The sequence below is a fragment of the Triticum dicoccoides genome, chromosome 2B (genome assembly GCF_002162155.2).
Source record: "Triticum dicoccoides isolate Atlit2015 ecotype Zavitan chromosome 2B, WEW_v2.0, whole genome shotgun sequence".
In the NCBI taxonomy this organism is placed as follows: domain Eukaryota; kingdom Viridiplantae; phylum Streptophyta; class Magnoliopsida; order Poales; family Poaceae; genus Triticum; species Triticum dicoccoides.
The window spans coordinates 139,297,972-139,322,171 of NC_041383.1; the positions used below are offsets into that span (position 1 = coordinate 139,297,972).

Here is a 24,200-nt window from a genome sequence, read left to right on the forward strand (position 1 = left end):
AGACGTTTTTTGATACTACCGTAGTGTCAAAAAACGTCTTACATTTCGGGACAGAGGGAGTACTTTTTTATCAATCTGTTTTTTGCGTTGCAAGACTTGACTTGGATGTAGGCATGTGTCAATAACTTGACATTTTAACGTATTTTTGGGGTACACTTCTCAGCTTGTTCTCTCATATTGTGCAGTACTTCCATCCTACTAGAGAGTACACAGTACCAAGATTGGAAGTTAATTTTTTTATGCTCGCTTTGTCTTAAATAAACTTCCCTCACACCAGATCCTTTGTTCTGCTGATGAGTATACTCAGAGAGTAAAAGATAAAACTGTAGTTACCATACATGATGCTTCTTATGGTTGTAGTTTGACTAGTCTAGCTTATTAGATAAGAGTTTATACTCTAGTAATACCTTTTGACCATCTCTTGGTAGTTGAATCTGATCTGATTATTTTAAAAGCATGTCATTTAACTATATGCTAATAGTTGACGAAGTAACCTTGGATCACATTCCCAAATGTTTTTTTGTTGTTGTGTGGAAACATTCTCAAATGTTCTACAAGAGTTTGGCAAGTATTACTTTGTAGCATTCTCACCAACTGACTAGCTGTATTAATGAAAATCTACAGGTTGGTGTTATACCGATGGATGAGTCGAAGGTAGTAATGAAAGGAAGATTAGGTCCTGGAATGATGATAACTGTTGACCTAGAGACTGGTCAGGTTAGAATAAAATAAAACAATCTTTTCCTTGTCTCGCCTTTGATCATCAGAGTCTTCTAAAATGTAGATTCTAAACCTCACGAGTCATCCCAGGTCCTTGAAAACACAGAAGTGAAGAAGAATGTGGCTTCAGCAAAACCCTATGGAACTTGGTTGCAAGAAAGTACACGTTCAATAAAGCCTGTCAACTTCCAATCCTCTCCTGTCATGGACAATGAAACAATTTTGAGACATCAGCAGTAAGAACCATGAAATATTGCTCTATTGAACTCCTCTTTACTTTTCCCCTTGTACTTATTTGCTTATGTTTGTTCCAAGAGTTAACATGTATGTATGTATGTCTGTCTGGCAATATGCCTGATGCTTATGTTGAGAAGGTTGTGGACTTGTGGCTGACTATTTCAGTTATGATATATTGCAATGCCTTTTGCTCTTTCTGGGTTATGTATACCTTTTTAAACTATATACATAAAATCATTTGGGTCAACATATTGTATCCATCAAAAAGATTTCCACAGATTACATTATGGGATGTCTGAAGTAAACCTAGCTTGATACAGAAGTATAGGGCATTAGTTTTTTTTTTCAGATTTCAGATGATAAACCCCAAAAATGTTACTTTTGATCATGTCATGCCCAGAAATATACTGCCAAAGAATGTGGCTGATTTTAACGTGTGCTCCATGTCTACAACTTACCTATGTTGTTTAAGACATTGTAAGAATTAGAAATATTAGATGGTCAGTCAGACCTGATGTTTAATTTAATGTTATTATATATTTTTTAGGGCATTTGGTTATTCCAGTGAAGATGTGCAAATGGTAATTGAAACAATGGCTTCACAAGGGAAGGAGCCAACATTTTGCATGGGTGATGACATTCCATTAGCCGTGTTGTCACAAAAGCCACACATGCTCTTTGATTATTTCAAGCAGCGATTTGCACAGGTCAGTAAATCCTTAACATTTCAGTAATAGTGTTAAAAAATCTAGGTTATGAAACTTCCTCTATTACCCTTAAATACTTGCACGATATTGGCAGTCCTTGCCAAAAAATTCTTATCCACAGTACAGTTAGTTGGGAAAATTACATCTCCATAGTCGCATTTCAAGGTTATTTTGAAGTAATAACTAATTCCATCCAAATCTTCAATCCATTCAATTATAGGGATGACTTGATTTAATCCCTAAGAAATAATCTCCATCTTCATAGAAACATACCTTAGACGGTGTATATCTATATGGAGGTGTAAATCTAAGCACAAGATATGATACTATCAATAAGGAAGTAAACCGAACAAACATGGGAACTAATTAGTGTGATCTCTACTTGCCAACTAATACTGCACCAACTGAGCCTACATGAACAGTGTGCAGGCGCACTGTGGCTGCACAGCAGTAACGGGTCCTCATTTACAAATTATCTTATTAATCAAAGTCATGTCAGCTTTGTCTTATGAATGTATCTCATTCAATTTCTAGGTTACAAATCCTGCAATTGATCCACTCAGAGAAGGTTTAGTCATGTCTCTTGAAGTTAACATTGGTAAACGAGGCAACATCTTGGAGGTTGGCCCTGAAAATGCTGACCAGGTTAGTTAGTTTTGAAGGTAATGATTTGACCTGTATTCTTGGGGCAATATTTAGATATCATCTTATTGACTTCTCAGGTTACCCTGTCAAGTCCTGTGCTGAATGAAGGTGAACTAGAATCACTATTGAAGGACCCAAAATTGAAGCCCAAAGTACTCTCGACATACTTCAATATCCGTAAAGGTCTAGATGGTTCCCTTGAGAATGCAATTAAGGCTCTTTGTGAAGAAGCTGATGCTGCTGTGAGAAGTGGTTCTCAACTTCTTGTGCTTTCCGATCGTTCTGAAGCACTTGTGAGTAGCTTCTGACTTCTTAATGTGTTAACACAGATATCTACAGCAATCTTTATGCTCCTTGTTTATAGACTCGAACTTTATTTTAAGTAGCTTTCATATTTTTGTTCACCTTTCTTTTTTAATGGGTAAGAAGCAGTGAATGTGCTTGGTTTGAACTTAATTTGTTTTTACTTCGCTTCATAATGGGCAATACTGATTTCTAAAAGTGTACCAGATCCAAATACATGTGTACTTACCATCTACATCTATGGTGCACCAGTACAGTACTCCAACAAAATGATTTACTGGTACCTTGATAAGTGTCAGTTAGTTGCTATTCATGGGCTACCTTTGTCTAATTATGCATCCACCAGGAGCACTATTCACTTGAAAACATCGTGATCCAGTGCTAGGTTATGAAGCCTTTATTTTTTTGTCAACTTCAGAATCTCTCTTGTGCGATGCAATACACTACGGAGATAGAATTATGTATTTTTTTTACACACTTCCTGTATTGCAATTAAACGAATGTATAATGTAGGAACCAACACGGCCTGCCGTCCCTATACTTTTAGCTGTTGGTGCCATCCACCAGCATTTGATTCAGAATGGCCTCCGCATGTCAGCTTCAATTGTTGCCGACACTGCTCAGTGTTTCAGCACCCATCAATTTGCCTGTTTGATAGGATATGGAGCCAGGTATGACTTTCATTTTTAAAAAGATCTGTTTAGTAACAGCTAGATCATTACTTATGTTCGCTTCACTTGATATTCTGATCCAGCATAGATGAATATATAAACTCCCACTCTGTTAGTTTATGAACATGATTATTAAACCAGCATGACTGTTGAATACATACAATGCAATCAAGGTGGACTAATGTCATTCATCACTTTTGGTTGCTTATGTCTTTGCATGTCAACTTTTTGCAACGTATATTTATGAATTATGATTTCTGTCTTCAGATATCCAATACTATCCTATTCCAGGATCGCATAGCAAATCTTCTGGGAGTAGCATCGAAATAAATTATCAACTGAAGTATTTGATAAAACATCAAACTGAATCAAGTTTTTTCCAGAAGAAATAAATTCCCTTTTCAAGCGAGTGCACCATAGCCACTTGGCTAGTATTTCCTTCGACAATTGGCGTAGGGCTGAGGTATAAACGACAATTGTGAATCAGCAGTCGATGTCCTCTGTGGGAACGGAGGGAGTAGAACATAAGACAACTTAAGTCCTCATACTAAGCTGTTAACAAACAATGAGAATACCCTTAAGGCAGTGCTTCTGTGTGGTTCTTTTCTGTGAAAAAAGGTAGAGGAGGAGCCTTTCTGAAATATCTGAATCATCATCCAAAAGAAGTACCGAGTTAGAGGAAGAAAGGATAAAAATAATTCAGTTAGATGAAGCAGCCACGATAGGTAGAGGAATTGGACTTCGTTCCAGTTTAAAATAGCAAATTAGAACCTATTTATTAGGAGGGATTTCTTGAAGATCCGATCATTCCTTTGGTTCTTCAGCAACTTGTAGTTAGAACTTATATTCAGCTGTGCACATTCTCCATGAACTATTTAGCTCTCAAGTTACATTGTTGTGTCAGTCGCTAGATTTACTAACATTCATTCTTATGTTGCACATTAGTGCTATATGCCCATATCTGGCATTGGAAACATGCCGGCAGTGGAGGCTGAGCAACAAAACTGTCAATTTGATGCGAAATGGCAAGATGCCCACAGTGACCATCGAGCAGGCTCAAAGAAACTTTATCAAGGTATGATTTGGACGGCTTGTAAGTTGTGAGTTTTGACTACTTTGTTGCATGTTGTTGTGCTGCTGCCCTTACGTGTGTGAACATAGTTGGGCTCAGTACTACATTTGTGCATTAATGCTGTAGTCGAGCGTTCAAGTGTGATCTTTGTGTTCCATTTTACATCTGTTATTAACTGGTTTATGTTTTTCAGGCAGTAAAATCTGGCCTGCTCAAGATACTCTCAAAAATGGGCATATCCTTGCTCTCAAGGTTTGTCTTATCTTTGCCATCCAGTGTAATTTAATAATGGTGCCAGTATGTTGAAGTACTTCTGCAATTGTTTAATGAGTCCACATCTTTTGGATAGTTACTGTGGAGCTCAGATCTTTGAAATATATGGTCTTGGCCAAGAAGTTGTCGACCTTGCGTTCTGTGGGAGTGTATCGAAAATTGGAGGACTCACCCTTAATGAGGTAATTCACAATTATGCATATCGTCATGAGTTTTTCAACACCTTTTCTTTTTGGTGTCCATATTCTTGTTGACCTGGTACATCGTCTGTCTAGAAGAGTGTTTAAATAGATTAACACCTGAGTTGGTTCATGTACCTTGTTATCTCTTTTGAGACTGTTACCTACTGACAATTCTCCATTTCTTTTATTCTATCCTTTTCTTGTAAAGCTTGGTCGAGAAACACTATCATTCTGGGTGAGGGCTTTCTCAGAAGATACCGCAAAGAGGCTGGAAAACTTCGGATTCATCCAATCCAGACCTGGAGGTAGTATCTCTTTCATCAGCTGTAACAAAAAATTAGGTTTTGTGAGTTGGGTGCCTGTGTTCTGCCAATTTTAATCCAATATGATTTTTTAATTAAAATGACGTCAATTAACGACCTGAGATCTGGTTGCGGCAAATTGTACGTGCAATCAACATACAAAGGTCACAACTACTTGAGAAATCTATGTCTCTCTTGAGTCCTACTTTCGATTCACCAATAGCAAAGTGTCTTCATGGATCCTCTCGTCTCTAGTTAATTTGTTTTGTTGAAAAGGAGGTGTACTGGAGGGGCCCTTGGTGTTCTGGGTGTTGTTTTTCAGGGGTGTACGATTGCAATGTTCGGATTTGTCCTAGCCAACCAGGGATAAAAAATGCTTACATCTTAACGTGATAGCTAAATCCATTTATCTTTTTTAGCGTTATAGGTACTAAGGTATGTCCATATAATGAATACTGACAATACCTCCTCCTGACTCCCTAAAGTTACACTTCTTGTTGCTGAAGGAGTTGCATTTTAATAAATTTGTCGGATCATATGCAATGCAATATTATCTTACTGTTTATTACGAAATAACATGGTGCCTTTTGCTTCCTGAATAGGTGAATTTCATGCAAACAATCCTGAGATGTCAAAGCTGCTGCACAAAGCAATTCGTGAAAAAAGTGATAATGCATACACCATCTACCAACAACATCTTGCAAGCCGTCCTGTCAATGTTAGTGGTGCTTATCGTCACTTAGCAGGTGGGCAACCTGTAGAATTTTTCGTTATCACCTTTGGTTTACCATATCTTCTACGCTGCAGGTTCTTCGAGATCTTGTAGAACTAAAGAGTGAACGGACGCCTATTCCTATTGGCAAAGTTGAGCCTGCAACCTCTATCGTTGAGCGTTTTTGCACAGGTGGAATGTCCTTGGGCGCTATTTCCAGAGAAACACACGAAGCTATTGCAATTGCAATGAATAGGATAGGTGGGAAATCTAATTCAGGAGAAGGTGGTGAGGTGGGTCCTATAACTATCCATTAGAAAAATAAAGCTATTTAGTTATGTCAAGCAGCTCCAGTGGAAACTGCAACATAGAGCTGCTTATGGACTTGCTTACTTTCGCAGGACCCAATCCGCTGGAGTCCCCTTACAGATGTTGTTGATGGGTATTCTGCGACACTTCCTCATCTAAAAGGTCTTCAGAACGGGGACACCGCCACAAGTGCCATCAAGCAGGTGCAGCATCAACTGCTTTATTTTTGCACTTTACCTTGGCTATTATATATAATTTTGATGCAGATTACGCTTCTATTCTCAAAACCATGACTATGGGTTCCTCTAATTATCACTGGGAGATACCATACTCTCATAATGGCTACATTATGAATTCTTCAGTAAATACCGAGTAGGATTCCACTCAATTTTGTTATGATAACATGGTTAAAAAGAGCACTTTGAAAACCAATGCTCTGAACAACAACATTCTTGCAGATGAACTTGTTTGTAGCCAATTCTCCTTTAGAATATGGGGAAATTCACACTGTTGAGTATGCTTGTTTTCCTGTAAAATGGGGCCAGTACGAGTCTTTTCAGGCCAAGATTACCTTGGGGGCTGAACATAAAAAATCTTCTATCAGTACATCACTAGAAGGTGTTTACTGGTTTGCTACTGTAACTGAATGAAATTCGGCACCTGCGCTTCTGCCCTGGAGGTATCTGTTTCCAGAAGGAATTGGAGGTCTATCAGTGCTAGTTATGTGCGGGGTGCTATGGTAGTCAGCATTCTCAAATGTGAAACTCTGCAGTGGCAGCATATCCAAATTTTCTTTATAGATAATGTTTCCTGCTTTTCTGAAAAAGGAAAGAAGTAGAAGCATGTTTTGGTACTTTCATTCTGCACTTTAGTATCAAATACGTAGGACGCATATTGTCCACCTCTTTATTTATGTGTCCTGAATCAAAGGTACACTATATCCACTATCCAGTGGGTTCATATATTTGAGTTGGTTCTCATTTGTACTATCCTTTCACAGGTTGCATCTGGACGTTTTGGTGTTACACCAACATTTTTAGTTAATGCTGAACAAATTGAGATAAAGATTGCACAAGGGGCTAAGCCTGGTGAAGGGGGTCAACTTCCTGGGAAAAAAGTCAGTGCATACATAGCTCGGTTGAGAAACTCCAAACCTGGTGTTCCTCTCATATCCCCACCACCACACCATGACATCTATTCTATTGAGGATCTAGCGCAGCTAATTTTTGACCTACATCAGGTTTGTTTTGCACAACTACTTTTACAATATCAACAAGTAATGTTTGTGCTAAGGGAAACTGCTAGCTTTAAAATAAGTTTTATGTATGTCACATAAGAATTAGAGCCCTTCAGCTGCCTATATGTTAGCTTCAAAATTAATTATGTGCGTCACATAAGAATTAGAGTCCTTAAGCTGCCTATGTGTCAATTAGCAATGCTGTTTAATTATTGATTTCTTTGAGAAGCAAATCCATTTATTGGTACTAATCAAATATTTAATTCATATTTGACTGGGCAGATCAATCCTAAAGCGAAGGTGTCGGTAAAGCTTGTAGCTGAAGCAGGAATTGGAACTGTAGCCTCTGGGGTATCTAAGGCCAATGCAGACGTAATTCAGGTAGATTAAACATCAAAATTTTAATAAGTCATTGATTTAGCTCATACCATTATTGTACGTGGATCTGTATCCCGTAAGTGGCCATGCTTCTGTGGTTTAGTGTTATTTTACATTTTTTTGTATCCTTAACCTTTTGCTGTAAGGTGCTACTCCCTCCGTCCGAAATTACTTGTCATCAAAATCGATAAAAAGAGATGTATCTAGAACTAAAATATGTCTAAATACATCCCCTTTTATCCATTTTGATGACAAGTATTTCCGGACAGAGGGAGTATCTGTTAAGTTGGCCCTCATGAGGCTGCGTAAACCGCCTTTTGCTATTTCATGCTGCAGATAGTGACATTTGCTGTCTGATGTTCACGATGGTAGACCTTCCTATTATAGTTCATTTTTGTATGAAAAATATGAATTTCTCGCTCCCTGTGAATAGCCAGTTGTTAGACATTGCTATAGTGGCACTTGTCCTGTAACAGACAGACATCACTTTTTAGTGAATTATATGCAATAATCTGTCAGAGTTTTTTTGGGGAAAAATCCCAGAAATCTAGTAAAAATTCCCAGAACACAAAAATTCCAGAAATATAGAAATGTTTATTGCACACACAGACACCAATAAGGTAAGCAATGACTTATGAAGATGCCGATTTAGTTTAATGAATTGGATGAGCACACTAAACCTGTTGGTTGTTACATCATTTGAGTCTCTTGAGAGAAACCATGCTATGGAATCTTATTTAATTTGTTGCGAGTGGTTTCATCCAAAGTCTAATGGGTGAACTAGAGGTTTAGTATACATATTTTGGTGATCTAATATGCCATTTTAATATACAGATATCAGGTCATGATGGTGGTACTGGAGCTAGCCCAATTAGCTCAATCAAGCATGCTGGGGGTCCTTGGGAACTTGGTCTTACGGAAACACACCAGGTTTTCTACATTTAATTGCTTGATATAATCAGTTTCTTTTAATATCAAATCACTTTCTTTGTTCTAAACCTAGTTAGCTTCCTTCAGACACTCATACAAAATGGATTGAGAGAGAGGGTGGTACTTAGGGTGGATGGCGGATTCAGGAGTGGCCTAGATGTCCTTTTGGCTGCTGCCATGGGTGCTGATGAATATGGCTTTGGTTCTGTAGCTATGATAGCTACCGGATGTGTCATGGCACGCATTTGCCACACAAACAATTGCCCAGTTGGAGTTGCTAGTCAGGTAGTAACAGCAGAATTGATATTTTTGTTTGTCTTGCTTGGTTATACCTTACATTCTATGCTCCTGCAGAGAGAAGAGCTACGCGCTAGGTTCCCTGGTGTTCCTGGTGATCTTGTGAATTACTTTCTCTTTGTTGCAGAGGAGGTATGGCATCACTCACATTACTGGTGTCTTTTCTGTTAACTTCTTTCTGTGCTTGATTTGCAAATTTGGTCATGCATAATTTGGGAGTAACCATGACTCATATTTCAAGTACTCATGCTTCTGTTCCAGGTACGAGCCACATTAGCCCAGTTAGGTTATGAGAAACTGGATGACATAATTGGGCGGACAGATTTACTTAAGCCAAAGCATATCTCTTTGGTGAAAACGCAGCACATTGATCTTGCATACCTATTAATGGTATGGAGTTGAGCTATTCTCATTTGAGTTATTGGCATTTCTTGCCTATCTTGTTATATTTATCAGCGTTCTCGTTTCAGAATGCTGGATTACCCAAATGGAGCAGCTCTCAGATAAGGAGCCAGGACGTCCACTCTAATGGCCCTGTTCTTGACGAGACAATCCTTGCAGATCCTGAGGTAATGTTTTTGATAGCTTTTCTTAGCTACATCGATTAACAACTGTCCTCCTGAGCAGATTTGTGTACACCTAGTAATTTTTTTGATCGGAAACAAAGAACTGTGACGTTGATCAATAGATATTGTGGCCTAAAGTGAAATGCATAGTTGCTAGGAACCAAGCTCTGCTGTATGCAGCATTACTTAAATTATATAATTGCATTTTGCAGGTATCCGATGCGATTGAGAACGAGAAAGAGGTTTCAAAGACATATCCAATTTATAATGTTGATAGGGCTGTTTGCGGCCGTGTAGCGGGTGCCATTGCTAAGAAGTATGGAGATACAGGCTTTGCAGGCCAGCTGAACATTACGTATGTCAACTACTTTCTTGTCTGCATAATTCTGTGCCCTTTAACTTTTATTATGAGAAGATAGGAAATGAACAATTTCAAACATTTCAGGTTCACCGGAAGTGCAGGACAGTCCTTTGGTTGTTTTTTGACACCTGGCATGAATGTTCGCCTAGTAGGAGAGGCCAACGATTATGTGGGAAAGGTACTAAATGCTCAACTGGACTGACAATACTGTCTGACCAGCAGCTTTATAATGCCTTCTATTTCATTTTCACAGGGTATGGCGGGTGGAGAGCTGGTTGTAGTTCCTGTAGATGATACAGGATTTGTTCCTGAGGATGCTGCTATAGTTGGGAACACTTGTCTGTATGGAGCTACGGGTGGTCAAGTATTTGTGAGAGGCAAGACAGGAGAAAGATTTGCAGTTCGGAATTCTCTTGGGCAAGCAGTGGTTGAGGGCACAGGAGATCATTGCTGCGAATACATGACTGGTGGATGCGTAGTTGTACTTGGCAAGTAAGTACACAGTCTGCATTTTTCCCACTTTGTGTATTGCCCTTCTTGTCCTGATATATATTTCTCAATCCACAGAGTTGGAAGAAATGTTGCAGCCGGAATGACTGGTGGCCTGGCCTACATGCTAGATGAAGATGATACACTAGTCCCGAAGGTACGCAAATTTGGAATCTGTAGCTATACCTTAAGCTGCCCCGTAGCATGCATCTAGTGAAAGCCTTTTGGATTCACATCTCAAGATCATAACGTGCAAGTGTTTTAATAGGTAAACAAGGAGATTGTCAAGATGCAGAGAGTGAATGCTCCAGCTGGGCAGATGCAGCTCAAGGGCTTGATTGAGGCCTATGTTGTAAGTCTAGTGCACTCTTGGAAAATTTTGCGCCCAAATTGGCCACTCCCCATGTTCTTATAAATTGGATGTCGCTTTTACAGGAAAAAACGGGCAGCACGAAAGGTGCCAAAATTCTGAACGAATGGGAGGCATATCTGCCACTGTTCTGGCAGTTGGTGCCACCCAGCGAAGAAGACTCGCCTGAAGCTTGTGCTGAGTTTGAGAGAGTACTTGCCAGGCAAAAAACAGCAGTACAATCTGCCAAGTGATACTAGCCGAAGCCCAATCGTCGAAATGATCAAAGCTAATCGGAGGTTAAGCGTTCTTACTGCGATACTTGAAAGTGATTTTCTCAGACCGCGGTCCTTCTGAATCACTAACGTCACCAAAGGCTGCAATTTTGTGGAAGCTCTGTCCAAGGCATCTTCTGGAAACGAGCTTGCAGATTCCGTCGAAGATTCTTCTGCACGGTCTTGCAGCCTAGGTAACCAACCACCCCTGTAAATTGGTTCGCTGACGCTTGGCTGCAAGGCCCGGCCCCTGTTGAACTGCTGCTTTCTTGTACAGGATTCCTGGCTTCGCCTGTGTAATTGTATTTTTTGTTCTCGACACATTAGTTCTTCTATTTATACCCGTCCTGTGGTAGGCATGCGAGTTGCATGTGCTTTAGTTCAGTATACAGAAATAAATAAAGTGTATGATGAAGTAGGACTTCTCAGGTGTCGATAATCGGTGGAAATTGTTTTTCTTTTTTCAAGTTCTACGGGGCGTCGGCCAACTTCAACGATCTCCATTATTAACTCGATGGCGCCAGCGTCACCGAGGTTTGAGGTTTGACGGCGTGTGAGAAGAGAGCCGGAAAGCTCGCGGCTAGGTTTCACCCGACAGCGTGGCGCCCAGCTCGAGGACTAGCCATATACGTACAAGATACAACGAGGTGAACCACCGTTACGAGGCATCTACGATTGGACGTCCTATATCCACACCAAATCGTGTGGGTGGCCTGTACGATCAGAAAAACGCCACCTAATCGGATCAGCCAAACTCCGCCTAGACGCCCTTGCTGACCAGTACTACCCATGCCTCATCCATATCCAGGGCGGATATAAGAACACTTGGATGTGCCAGCCATGTACGACTGGCCGCAAGGGTCTGTGCCAAATCGCTTGAAGATGCCCCCCTATTGCCTGATCTCCTTGTTCCTCTTCTCTTTTCTGCCTCGTCTGCATAGATGGCACTGTAGCTCACCGCCATTGTTGCTCTGCCATTGTCCCTGATCCACATCGCCGCCATCGGAGGTCCCAACCCGCAATGCCTCCGATCATGCCACCAAAGGACAAGGTCGCTGCCATCGGATGCCACCATGGTACGTCCAAGTCCTTTGTTTAAGAGACTTTGTGATGGAGAAGCTCCACTCTACAACTACACCGTCAACAGGCACAACTACAATAAGGGGTAATACCTTACTGATGGCATCAATCCTCAATGGACGACATTTGTGAAGACTATATCAGATCCTCATGATGGAAAATAATGTCTCTTTGCACAAGTGCAAGGTGTTAGGAAGGATGTGGAGCGAGCATTCCGAGTGCTCCAAGCTCGTTGGTGTATTGTTCGTGGAACTGCAATGATGTGGGAAAGCGGGGACACTTTGATAACTCATGACATACTGTGTAATCTTGCACAACATGATTGTCGAGGATGAGGGTGAAGGGGTAGCCTGCATGCATGTTGAGAAGCTCAAAGTTCAGGTCCGCCTACCAGAACAATAGGCGGAGTATAGTGCCAACTTTCTTGAGATGGATCGACAACTTCAAGATCAACAAGCACACATGCAATTTCTCAGTGATCTTGTGGAGCATATGTGGATCCATACTGGAAATAACTGAACTATGCTTTTTATGTTTCAATTATGCACTATGAACAAATTTTATGTTTGCATTATGTATGAATAATTTGTGTGTGTGCTCTACTCATTGTTTGTGTGTGATGATCAACGTGCATGTGTTTGCATGGATTTGAGGTTTCAAAAATAGGATTTTTGGTTGCAAATGGGGACATTTGAAGGCCGGACCGATGCTGTCTGTGATCACGTTGGCGGATGTATACGGGCACGACGCGGTTGTCGATGCTCTTAGGGATTGTTGCCTGGGGAAGGGGGGTGTTTAGTAGATGGAGGTCGTGGATGCCATCTCACCTTTGTCACGTAGCTTGCACATCTCCGACTACACGATCTTTCATTGGGCGCTCTTTTCGCGAATACACAAAGCTTGCGTATCTTCATTGCTAGTAGGGAGAGAGTTACATAATCCGCTTAACGACCCAAAATTGGAAGTCCTAGCAGGTATGGGAAAGAGTACATGTGGGAAGTGGGGGAGTTACAACGTGACATGACTACGCATGTAGAATGCTTAGGTAAGATGTTGGCCAAGCCAAAAAAAACCCTGCTCTGAACCAGATACGAGCTTCGTCCTGGATGAGCGAGAGAAGACGACGTACGAAGGGAGTTTCGCATTGAACACACAACTGTTGTGGTGCCGCCAAATGAACCAAAACGTTAGCAGCAGGAGGGAGGACAACCCTTTTAGGCACAAGGGCGGCGCAGGGGCACAACTGCACACTTGCTAGTCCACCAAGACCGAAGGAGGATGCCAGGCTGCGGTAGCGACGCAGTGAAGCGGATCCAAGCAAGGATCTCATGCCAAAATTGGCGGGAGAACGAGCAACCGACAAGGATATGCATATGCTAGATAGTCTCCGGCTCTTGGTCACAAAGGGAACACTGAGGCTGGTGCGGTATGCCACGCCAAGCAAGCCGGTAGGCGGTCCAACATCGGTCCAGGAGGGCAAGCTAGAGGAAGATTTTAGTGCGTAGCGGAGCCCACATCTTCCAAGTTAAGCACCAATTTGGGCCGGACAACAATCCATGGAACATGATGAAGTATGATGAGGCGGCGGAGTAGATGTTGGGGTCGGTCCAGCGCCACACAAGCTTATCAGGGGCCGGAGAGAGGATAGTGTGAGAAAGAAGCCACCAAAGGTCGATGTACTGAACCAAGGCCGTAGCCCAAGGGAACCATGGATGTCACAGACTGTTCGCCGCTTACGAGGACACTTGGGGACCAAGGCGAAGACGAGAGGTGCAATTTCCGCAATGTGCAGGTGACGAAGGAGCAACAAATCCAAAAGAAAGGGCGACCGAGGTGTTCGAGCGTTGCATGGACCCTCTCTACAGAAGAAAGGAGGCCATGACATTTGTTGGCATGGTCATCAAAAGGACGAGTCGACGAGAATACACTTCCCACCATCGGAAGAAGCTCGCAAGGCATTCTCGATTGCAATTAGGACGTGGAAGTCATCAAGATGAAACTATTTGGCTGAGAGGGGCAAGCCCATGTATTTCTTTGGGAAGGAGGAAATTAGCCAGCTTAAGACGAAAGCGAGGTAGGTGGTGAGGTCGTCGACGATGTAATTAGCATGAAGGTGCATTGTCTAAGTTAACAGGTCCGTGCGAAGGAGGATCAAACTGTTGCCCATGTACGGGAGGATTGCGCTGTTGGGGAACGTAGTAATTTCAAAAAATTTCCTACGCACACGCAAGATCATGGTGATGCATAGCAACGAGCGGGGATAGTGAGTCCACGTACCCTCGTAGACCGAAAGTGAAAGCATTAGCACAACGCGGATGATGTAGTCGTACGTCTTCACGATCCGACCGATCCAAGTACCGAACGTACGGCACCTCCGAGTTCAGCACACGTTCAACTCGATGACGTCCTGCGAACTCCGATCCAGCAGAGCTTCACGGGAGAGTTTTGTCAGCACGACAACGTGATGACGGTGATGATGTTGCTACCGACGCAGGGCTTCGCCTAAGCACCGCTACGATATGACCGAGGTGGAATATGGTGGAGGGGGGCACCGCACACGGCCGGGAGAGATCAACAGATCAACTTGTGTGTCATGGGGTGCCCCTAGCCTCAGTATATAAAGGAGGAGAGGAGGGGAGGGGCCGGCCCTCTCTATGGCGCGCTCTGGGAGTCCTACTCCCACCGGGAGTAGGATTCCCCCTTCCATGTAGTAACTCTCCGGTACTCCGATAAATACCCGAATCACTCGGAACCTTTCCAATGTCCGAATATAGTCGTCCAATATATCGATCTTTACGTCTCGACCATTTCGAGACTCCTCGTCATGTCCACGATCTCATCCAGGACTCCGAACAACCTTCGGTACATCAAAACACATAACTCATAATATAAATCGTCACCGAATGTTAAGCGTGCGGACCCTACGGGTTCAAGAACTATGTAGACATGACCGAGACACGTCTCCAGTCAATAACCAATAGCGGAACCTGGATGCTCATATTGTCTCCCACATATTCTATGATGATGTTTATCAGTCAAACCACATAACAACATACGTTGTTCCCTTTGTCATCGATATGTTACTTGCCCGAGATTCGATCGTCAGTATCTCAATACCTAGTTCAATGTCGTTACCGGCAAGTCTCTTTACTCGTTATGTAATGTATCATCCTGCAACTAACTCATTAGTCACATTGCTTGCGAGGCTTATAGTGATGTGCATTACTAAGAGGGCCCAAAGATACCTCTTCGACAATCAGAGTGACAAATCCTAATCTCGAAATACGCCAACTCAACAAGTACCTTCAGAGACACCTGTAGAGCACCTTTATAATCACCCAGTTACATTGTAACGTTTGGTAGCACACAAGTGTTCCTCCGGTAAACGGGAGTTGCATAATCTCATAGTCATAGGAACATGTATAAGTCATGAAGAAAGCAATAGCAACATACTAAACGATCAAGTGCTAAGCTAACGGAATGGGTCAAGTCAATCACATCATTCTCTAATGATGTGATCCCGTTAATCAAATGACAACTCATGTCTATGGCTAGGAAACTTAACCATCTTTGATTCAACGAGCTAGTCAAGTAGAGGCATACTAGTGACATTATGTTTGTCTATGTATTCACACATGTAGCAAGTTTCCGGTTAATAAAATTCTAGCATGAATAATAAACATTTATCATGAAATAAGGAAATAAATAATAACTTTGTTATTGCCTCTAGGGCATATTTTCTTCAGTCTCCCACTTGCACTAGAGTCAATAATCTAGTTCACATCATCATGTCATTTACCACCAATATACACATTTGTATGTGATTAACACTCATAGTTCACATTGTCATGTGACCAACACCCAAAAGATTTACTAGAGTCAATAATCTAGTTCACATCGCTATGCGATTAACACCCAAAGAGTACTAAGGTATGATCATGTTTTGCTCGCGAGAGAAGTTTAGTCAACGGGTCTGTCACATTCTGAGCCATGTGTATTTTGCAAATAGTCTATGTCTACAATGCTCTGCACGGAGCTACTCTAGCTAATTGCTCCCACTTTCAATATGTATCCAGATTGAGACTTAGAGTCATCTGGATTGGTGTAAAAGCTTGCATCGATGTAACTCTTCACGACGAGCTCTTTTATCACCTCCATAATCGAGAAATATTTCCTTAGTCCTCACTAAGGATATTCTTGACTGTTGTCCAGTGATCTACTCCTAGATCAAAATTGTACTCCCTTGCCAAACTCAGAGCAAGGTATACAATAGGTATGATACACAACATAGCATACTTTATAGAACCTTGACTGAGGCATAGGGAATGACTTTTCATTCTTTTTCTATTTTCTGACATGGTCGGGTTTTGAGTCTTACTCAACTTCACACCTTGCAACACATGCAAGAACTCCCTCTTTGACTGTTCCATTTTGAATTACTTCAAAAAATCTTATCAAGGTATGTACTCATTGAAAAATCTTATCAAGCATCTTGATCTATCTCTATAGATCTTGATGCTCAATGTGTAAGCCGCTTCACCGAGGTCTTTCTTTGAAAAACTCTTTTCAAATACTCCTTTATGCTTTCCATAAAATTCCACATTATTTCCGATCAACAATATGTTATTCACATATACTTATCAGAAATGTTGTAGTGCTTCCACTCACTTTCTTGTAAATACAGGCTTCACCGCAAGTCTGTATAAAACTATATACTTTGATCAACTTATCAAAGCGTATATTCCAACTCCGAGATGCTTGCACCAGTCCATAAATGGATCACTGGAGCTTGCACACTTTGTTAGCACCTTTAGGATTGACAAAACCTTCTTGTTGCATCATATACAACTCTTCTTTAATAAATCCATTAAGGAATGCAGTTTTGACATCCATTTGCCAGATTTCATAAAATGTGGCAATTGCTAACATGATTCGGACAGACTTAAGCATCGATACGAGTGAGAAAATCTCATCGTATTCAACATCTTGAACTTGTCAAAAAAACTTTTGCGACAAGTCGAGCTTTATAGATAGTAACACTACTACCAGTGTCCATCTTCCTCTTGAAGATCCATTTATTTAATATGGCTTGCCGATCATCGGGCAAGTCCACCAAAGTCCACACTTTGTTCTCATACATGGATCCAATCTCAGATTTCATGGCCTCAAGCCATTTCGCGGAATCTGGGCTCATCATCGCTTCCTCATAGTTCGTAGGTTCGCCATGGTCAAGTAACATGACCTCCAAAATAGGATTACCGTACCACTCTGGTGCGGATCTTATTCTGTTTTACCTACGAGGTTTGGTAGCAACTTGATCTGAAGTTTCTTGATCAATATCATTAGCTTCCTCACTAATTGGTGTAGGTGTCACAGGAACCGGTTTCTATGATGAACTACTTTCCAATAAGGGAGCAGGTACATCTACCTCATCAAGTTCTATTTTCCTCCCACTCACTTCTTTCTAGAGAAACTCCTTCTCTAGAAAGGATCCATTCTTAACAACGAATGTTTTGCCTTCGGATCTGTGATAGAAGGTGTACCCAACAGTTTCCTTTGGGTATTCTATGAAGACACACTTCTCCAATTTGGGTTCGAGCTTATCAGGTTGAAACTTTTTCACATAAGCATCGCAGCCCCAAACTTTAAGAAATGATAACTTTGGTTTCTTGCCAAACCACAGTTCATAAGGTGTCGTCTTAACGGATTTAGATGGTGCCCTTTTTAACGTGAATGCAGCTGTCTCTAATGCATAACCCCAAAACGATAGTGGTAAATCAGTAAGATACATCATAGATCACACCATATCCAATAAAATGTGGTTACGATGTTCGGACACACCATTACGCTGTGGTGTTCCATGTGGCGTGAGCAGTGAAACTATTCCACATTGTTTTTAAATGAAGGCCAAACTCGTAACTCAAATATTCTCTTCCACGATCAGATTGTAGAAAATTTATTTTCATGTTACGATGATTCTCCACTTCACTCTAAAATTCTTTGAACTTTTCAAATGTTTCAGACTTGTGCTTCATTAAGTAGATATACTCATATCTGCTCAAATCATCTGTGAAGGTCAGAAAATAACATACCCGCCACGAGCATCAACACTCATTGGACTGCATACATCGGTATGTATTATTTCCAACAAGTCAGTAGCTCGTTTCATTGTTCCGGAGAACGGAGTTTTAGTCATCTTGCCCAAAAGGCACAGTTCGCAAGCATCAAATGATTCATAACCAAGTAATTCCAAAAATCCATCTTTACGGAGTTTCTTCATGCGCTTTATAACGATATGACCCAAATGACAGTGCCACAAATAAGTTGCACTATCATCATCAACTTTGCATCTTTTGGCATCAATATTATGAATATGTGAATCACTACGATCGAGATCTAACAAACTATTTTTATTGGGTGTATGACCATCAAAGGTTTTATTCATGTAAATAGAACAACAATTATTTTCTGACTTTAAATGAACAACGTATTGCAATAAACATGATCAAATCATATTCATGCTCAACGCAAACGCCAAATAAAATTTATTTAGGTTTAACACTAATCCCGAAAGTATAGGGAGTGTGCGATGATGATCATATCAATCTTGGAACTACTTCCAACACACATCGTCACTTCACCCTCAACTAGTCTCTGTTTATTCTGTAACTCCTGTTTCGAGTTACTAATTTTTAGCAACCGAACAAGTATCAAATACTCAGGGGCTACTATAAACACTAGTAAGGTACACATCAATAACCTGTATATCAAATATACCCTTGTTCACTTTGCCATCCTACTTATCCACCAAATATTCAGGGTATTTCCGCTTCCAGTGACCATTTCCTTTGCAGTAGAAGCACTCAGTTTCAGGCTTTGGTCCATCTTTGGGCTTCTTCATGGGAGTGAAAACTTGTTTGCCATTCTACCTGAAGTTCCCTTTCTTTCCCTTTGCCCTCTTCTTGAAACTAGTGGTCTTGTCAATCATCAACACTTGATGCTCTTTCTTGATTTCTACCTTCATCAATTTCAACATCACGAAGAGCTCGGGAATTGTTTTCGTCATCCCTTGCATACTATAGTTCATCACGAAGTTCTAGTAACTAGATGATGGTGACTAGAGAACTCTGTCAATTACTATCTTATCTGGAAGATTAACTCCCACTTGATTCAAGCGATTGTAGTACCCAGACAATCTGAGCACATGCTCACTAGTTGAGCAATTCTCCTTCATCTTTTAGCTATAGAACTTGTTGGAGACTTCATATCTCTCAACTCGGGTATTTGCTTGAAATATTAACTTCAACTCCTGGAACATCTCATATGGTCCATGACGTTCAAAACATCTTTGAAGTCCCGATTCTAAGCCGTTAAGCATGGTGCACTAAAATATCAAATAGTCATCATATTGAGCTAGCCAAACGTTCATAACGTTTGCATCTGCTCCTGCAATAGGTCTGTCACCTAGCGGTGCATTAAGGACATAATTCTTCTGTGCAACAATGAGGATAAACCTCAGATCACGGATCCAGTCCGCATCATTGCTACTATCATCTTTCAACTTAGTTTTCTCTAGGAACACATATAAAACATAGGGAAGCAACAACACGAACTATAGATCTACACCATTATTTGCAAAATACTATCAGGACTAAGTTCATGATAAATTAAAGTTCAATTAATCATATTACTTAAGAACTCCCACTTAGATAGACATCCCTCTAATCATCTAAGTGAACACGTGATCCAAATCAACTAAACCATGTACGATCATCACATGAGATGGAGTAGTTTTTAATGGTGAACATCACTATGTTGATCATATCTACTATATGATTCACGCTCGACCTTTCGGTCTCCAGTGTTCCGAGGCCATATCTGCATATGCTAGGCTCGTCAAGTTTAACCCGAGTATTCTGCGTGCGTAAAACTGTCTTACACCCGTTGTATTTGAACGTAGAGCTTATCACACCCGATCATCACGTGGTGTCTCGGCACGAAGAACTTTCGCAACGGTGCATACTTAGGGAGAACACTTATACCTTGAAATTTAGTGAGAGATCATCTTATAATGCTACCGTCAATCAAAGCAGAATAAGATGCATAAAGGATAAACATCACATGCAATCAATATAAGTGATATGATATGGCCATCATCATCTTGTGTTTTTGATCTCCATCTCCAAAGCATCATCATGATCTTCATTGTCACCGGCATGACACCATGATCTCCATTATCTTGATCTATATCAATGTGTCGTCACATGGTCGTCTCGCCAACTATTGCTCTTGCAACTATTGCTATCGCATAGCGATAAAGTAAAGCAATTATTTGGTGCTTGCATCTTATGCAATAAAGAGACAACCATAAGGCTTCTGCCAGTTGCCGATAACTTGAACAAAACATGATCATCTCATACAACAACTTATATCTCGTCACGTCTTGACCATATCACATCAAAACATGCCCTGCAAAAACAAGTTAGACGTCCTCTACTTTGTGGTTGCAAGTTTTACGTGGCTGCTACGGGCTGAGCAAGAACTGTTCTTACCTATGCATCAAAACCACAACGATATTTCGTCAAGTTAGTGTTGTTTTAACCTTCTCAAGGACCGGGCGTAGCCACACTCGGTTCAACTAAAGTTGGAGAAACTGACACCCGCCAGCCACCTATGTGCAAAGCACGTCGGTAGAACCAGTCTCGCGCAAGCATACGCGTAATGTCGGTCTGAACCGCTTCATCCTATAATACCGCCGAACCAAAGTATGACATGCTGGTAAGCAATATGACTTGTATCGCCCACAACTCACTTGTGTTCTACTCGTGCATATAACATCTACACGTAAACCTGGCTCGGATACCACTGTTGGGGAACGTAGTAATTTCAAAAAAAATCCTACGCACACGCAAGATCATGGTGATGCATAGCAACGAGCGGGGAGAGTGAGTCCACGTACCCTCGTAGACTGAAAGCAGAAGCGCTAACACAACGCGGTTGATGTAGTCGTACGTCTTCATGATCCGACCGATCCAAGTACCGAATGTACGGCACCTCCGAGTTCAGCACATGTTCAGCTCGATGACATCCTGCGAACTTCGATCCAGCAGAGCTTCACGGGAGAGTTTCGTCAGCACGACAGCGTGATGACGGTGATGATGTTGCTACCGACGCAGGGTCTCGCCTAAGCACCTCTACGATATGACCGAGGTGGAATATGGTGGAGGGGGCACTGCACACGGCCGGGAGAGACCAACAGATCAACTTGTGTGTCATGGGGTGCCCCTAGGCTCAGTATATAAAGGAGGAGAGGAGGGGAGGGGCCGGCCCTCTCTATGGCGCGCCCTGGGGAGTCCTACTCCCATCGGGAGTAGGATTCCTCGCTTCCATGTAGTAGGAGTAGGAGCCAAGGAAAGGGAAAAGAGAAGAGAAGGAAGGAGGGGGCGCAGCCCCTTCCCCTAGTCCAATTCGGACTAGGGCTTGGGGGGGGGGGGCAGCCTCCCCTCTCTCTTTCCCCTAAAGCCCAATAAGGCCCATATACTCCCCGGCGAATTCCCTTAGCTCTCCGGTACTCCAATAAATACCCGAATCACTCGGAACCTTTCCGATGTACGAATATAGTCGTCCAATATATCGATCTTCACGTCTCAACCATTTCGAGACTCCTCGTCATGTCCCCGATCTCATCTAGGACTCCGAACTACCTCCGTACATCAAAACACATAACTCATAATATAAATCGTCACCGAACGTTAAGCGTGCGGACCCTACGGGTTCGAGAACTATGTAGACATGACCGAGACACGTCTCCGATCAATAACCAATAGCGGAACTTGGATGCTCATATTGGCTCCCACATATTCTACGAAGATCTTTATCGGTCAAACCGCATAACAACATACGTTGTTCCCTTTGTCATCGGTATGTTACTTGTCCGAGATTCAATCGTCGGTATCTCAATACCTAGTTCAATCTCGTTACCGGCAAGTCTCTTTACTCGTTATGTAATGTATCATCCCGCAACTAACTCATTAATCACATTACTTGCAAGACTTATAGTGATGTGCATTACCGAGAGGGCCCAGAGATACTTCTCCGACAATCGGAGTGACAAATCCTAATCTCGAAATACGCCAATTCAACAAGTACCTTCGGAGACACCTATAGAGCACCTTTATAATCACCCAGTTACGTTGTAACGTTTGGTATCACACAAAGTGTTCCTCCGGTAAACAGGAGTTGCATAATCTCATAGTCATAGGAACATGTATAAGCCATGAAAAAAGCAATAGCAACATACTAAACGATCAAGTGCTAAGCTAACGGAATGGGTCAAGTCAATCACATCATTCTCTAATGATGTGACCCCGTTAATCAAATGACAACTCATGTTTATGGCTAGGAAACTTAACCATCTTTGATTCAACGAGCTAGTCAAGTAGAGGCATACTAGTGACATTATGTTTGTCTATGTATTCACACATGTACTAAGTTTCCGGTTAATACAATTCGAGCATGAATAATAAACATTTATCATTAAATAAGGAAATAAATAATAACTTTATTATTGCCTCTAGGGCATATTTCCTTCATGCGCAGGACCGACGATCCCCGCACGTTGCTGGGGAAGGGGAACATTTTTAGGGCACATGGCGATGACAAGATGCTAGATGACAATTAATGAACTATAAAATTATTACTCTCTTGGGTCCTACAACGGGGGAAAAATATTGGTTGACATGCATCAAACATGTAGGAATCTTCTATATCTAAATAGCTAGGCCCCACTAACTATTTTTCTTAACATGCAAACATGCCACATCATTGCACAACATGCATGAGAAAAGGCCCACCCACTATCATATATCTCTCAGAATGGAAGCATGACACTTCATCATGTATATGCATGAAAAGAAGCCCAATCTAAACATGCAAACATACCTGAAAAGAGCCAACAAAAGAAGGAAAAAAAATAAGCCAAATACTTACATATAACTGGTGAGTTTTGGCTTTGAATATGAAAATAGCCACCAAATAAGTAAACCCTTATAAAAGCCCAAATGGTAATTGCCACACGTGTGACACGAAGCACTCCGGTGTTTTTAACAACTAAAATTGGCATCCGAAAAGAAAAATCAAACACAAAAATAACTAAAACCTATCACCCGAAAAAAGTTGCCATGCTTAACAACTAATCTTGCCATCCTCGCATCACTAACTTGCCATAAAATGTTTGGAGTTGCCATGTGTTCGTGCCACACATGTGGCACTTATCAGAGTCCTATTGTCATGATAAAATATAATGAACATGGTTTGCATACACACACACCGTCAACAACGACAGGTTTCTAATATTTAATAAAGGGGTCCTCATATGATCATGTGCATGTTATGGACCATATTAGAGGAGAGTACATAAATACTAGACGCCTTCGTGTGGGCAGGATAAAATGAGAACTTTCTTTAAAGAGTGAAATGCATCTACAACCATCAAACTTGTCGACAATAATAGAAACTGATAATAATATGGTCCTCAAAATCAGAAACTGCTTCACTTTTAAGTTTGAATATTTAATAAAGGGACCCTCATACGATCATGTGTATGTTTTTCCCTCATACGTCAAGCTAACACGGGGTATGATTTTGGTCCGGCAGGAAGTGTGAAGATGGAATCTTTTCCCCTCCTGTGATTTTTTTTGCTCCTTTGTCCTTCTACTAGTATTTTCCGTTCATTCTCAATCAGGATGCATTATGTATATCCGCACACAAGACAAAATAACTACTCAATTTAACACTGACCTAAACCCAATATCTCACCACTATAAATATAATCTTGCATTCCATGTTGCTCGTCCTTAGTTGGTTCATGCTCACCGCCTTCATCAGGTGCATATGCATTGAAGCCTAGTCTGCATGCATCACACGGAAGCCATACAGGCAGCATACTGATTGTCATTGTTGGGTTCGTATGTCGGTATGTGAGATCACCTTCCTTTATCTAATGATGAAATGCACAAGAAATGTTGTGTTGTACTCCCGAGAATAAAAAAGACGGACATGTAAGATTCGGTGGAGGGGTAAAAAGTCATAACCGAGCACTCGAGT

At 41.4% G+C, this 24,200-nt stretch overlaps 1 protein-coding gene across 2 annotated transcripts in view; it reads left to right on the forward strand.

Moving 5' to 3' along the window:
- The window catches only part of LOC119362636 (ferredoxin-dependent glutamate synthase, chloroplastic-like), a 16,365-nt gene extending 4,922 nt beyond the window's left edge, over positions 1-11,443 (forward strand). The window contains exons 8-33 of one of the 2 annotated variants that reach the window (XM_037627881.1): positions 625-717; positions 811-956; positions 1,505-1,664; positions 2,199-2,309; positions 2,387-2,602; positions 3,126-3,283; positions 4,229-4,358; positions 4,549-4,607; positions 4,705-4,810; positions 5,019-5,115; positions 5,715-5,830; positions 5,920-6,117; positions 6,226-6,336; positions 7,134-7,373; positions 7,653-7,751; positions 8,583-8,678; positions 8,766-8,963; positions 9,033-9,107; positions 9,237-9,365; positions 9,446-9,544; positions 9,754-9,896; positions 9,987-10,080; positions 10,156-10,394; positions 10,470-10,548; positions 10,660-10,743; positions 10,827-10,994. In XM_037627881.1, the coding sequence (XP_037483778.1) occupies positions 625-717; positions 811-956; positions 1,505-1,664; positions 2,199-2,309; positions 2,387-2,602; positions 3,126-3,283; positions 4,229-4,358; positions 4,549-4,607; positions 4,705-4,810; positions 5,019-5,115; positions 5,715-5,830; positions 5,920-6,117; positions 6,226-6,336; positions 7,134-7,373; positions 7,653-7,751; positions 8,583-8,678; positions 8,766-8,963; positions 9,033-9,107; positions 9,237-9,365; positions 9,446-9,544; positions 9,754-9,896; positions 9,987-10,080; positions 10,156-10,394; positions 10,470-10,548; positions 10,660-10,743; positions 10,827-10,994 (3,444 nt within the window). Of the gene's footprint in view, positions 1-624; positions 718-810; positions 957-1,504; positions 1,665-2,198; positions 2,310-2,386; positions 2,603-3,125; positions 3,284-4,228; positions 4,359-4,548; positions 4,608-4,704; positions 4,811-5,018; positions 5,116-5,714; positions 5,831-5,919; positions 6,118-6,225; positions 6,337-7,133; positions 7,374-7,652; positions 7,752-8,582; positions 8,679-8,765; positions 9,108-9,236; positions 9,366-9,445; positions 9,545-9,753; positions 9,897-9,986; positions 10,081-10,155; positions 10,395-10,469; positions 10,549-10,659; positions 10,744-10,826 lie in introns of both variants that reach the window. The other variant, XM_037627880.1, reaches the window with a different exon arrangement.
- The last annotated feature ends 12,757 nt before the right edge of the window (positions 11,444-24,200 follow it).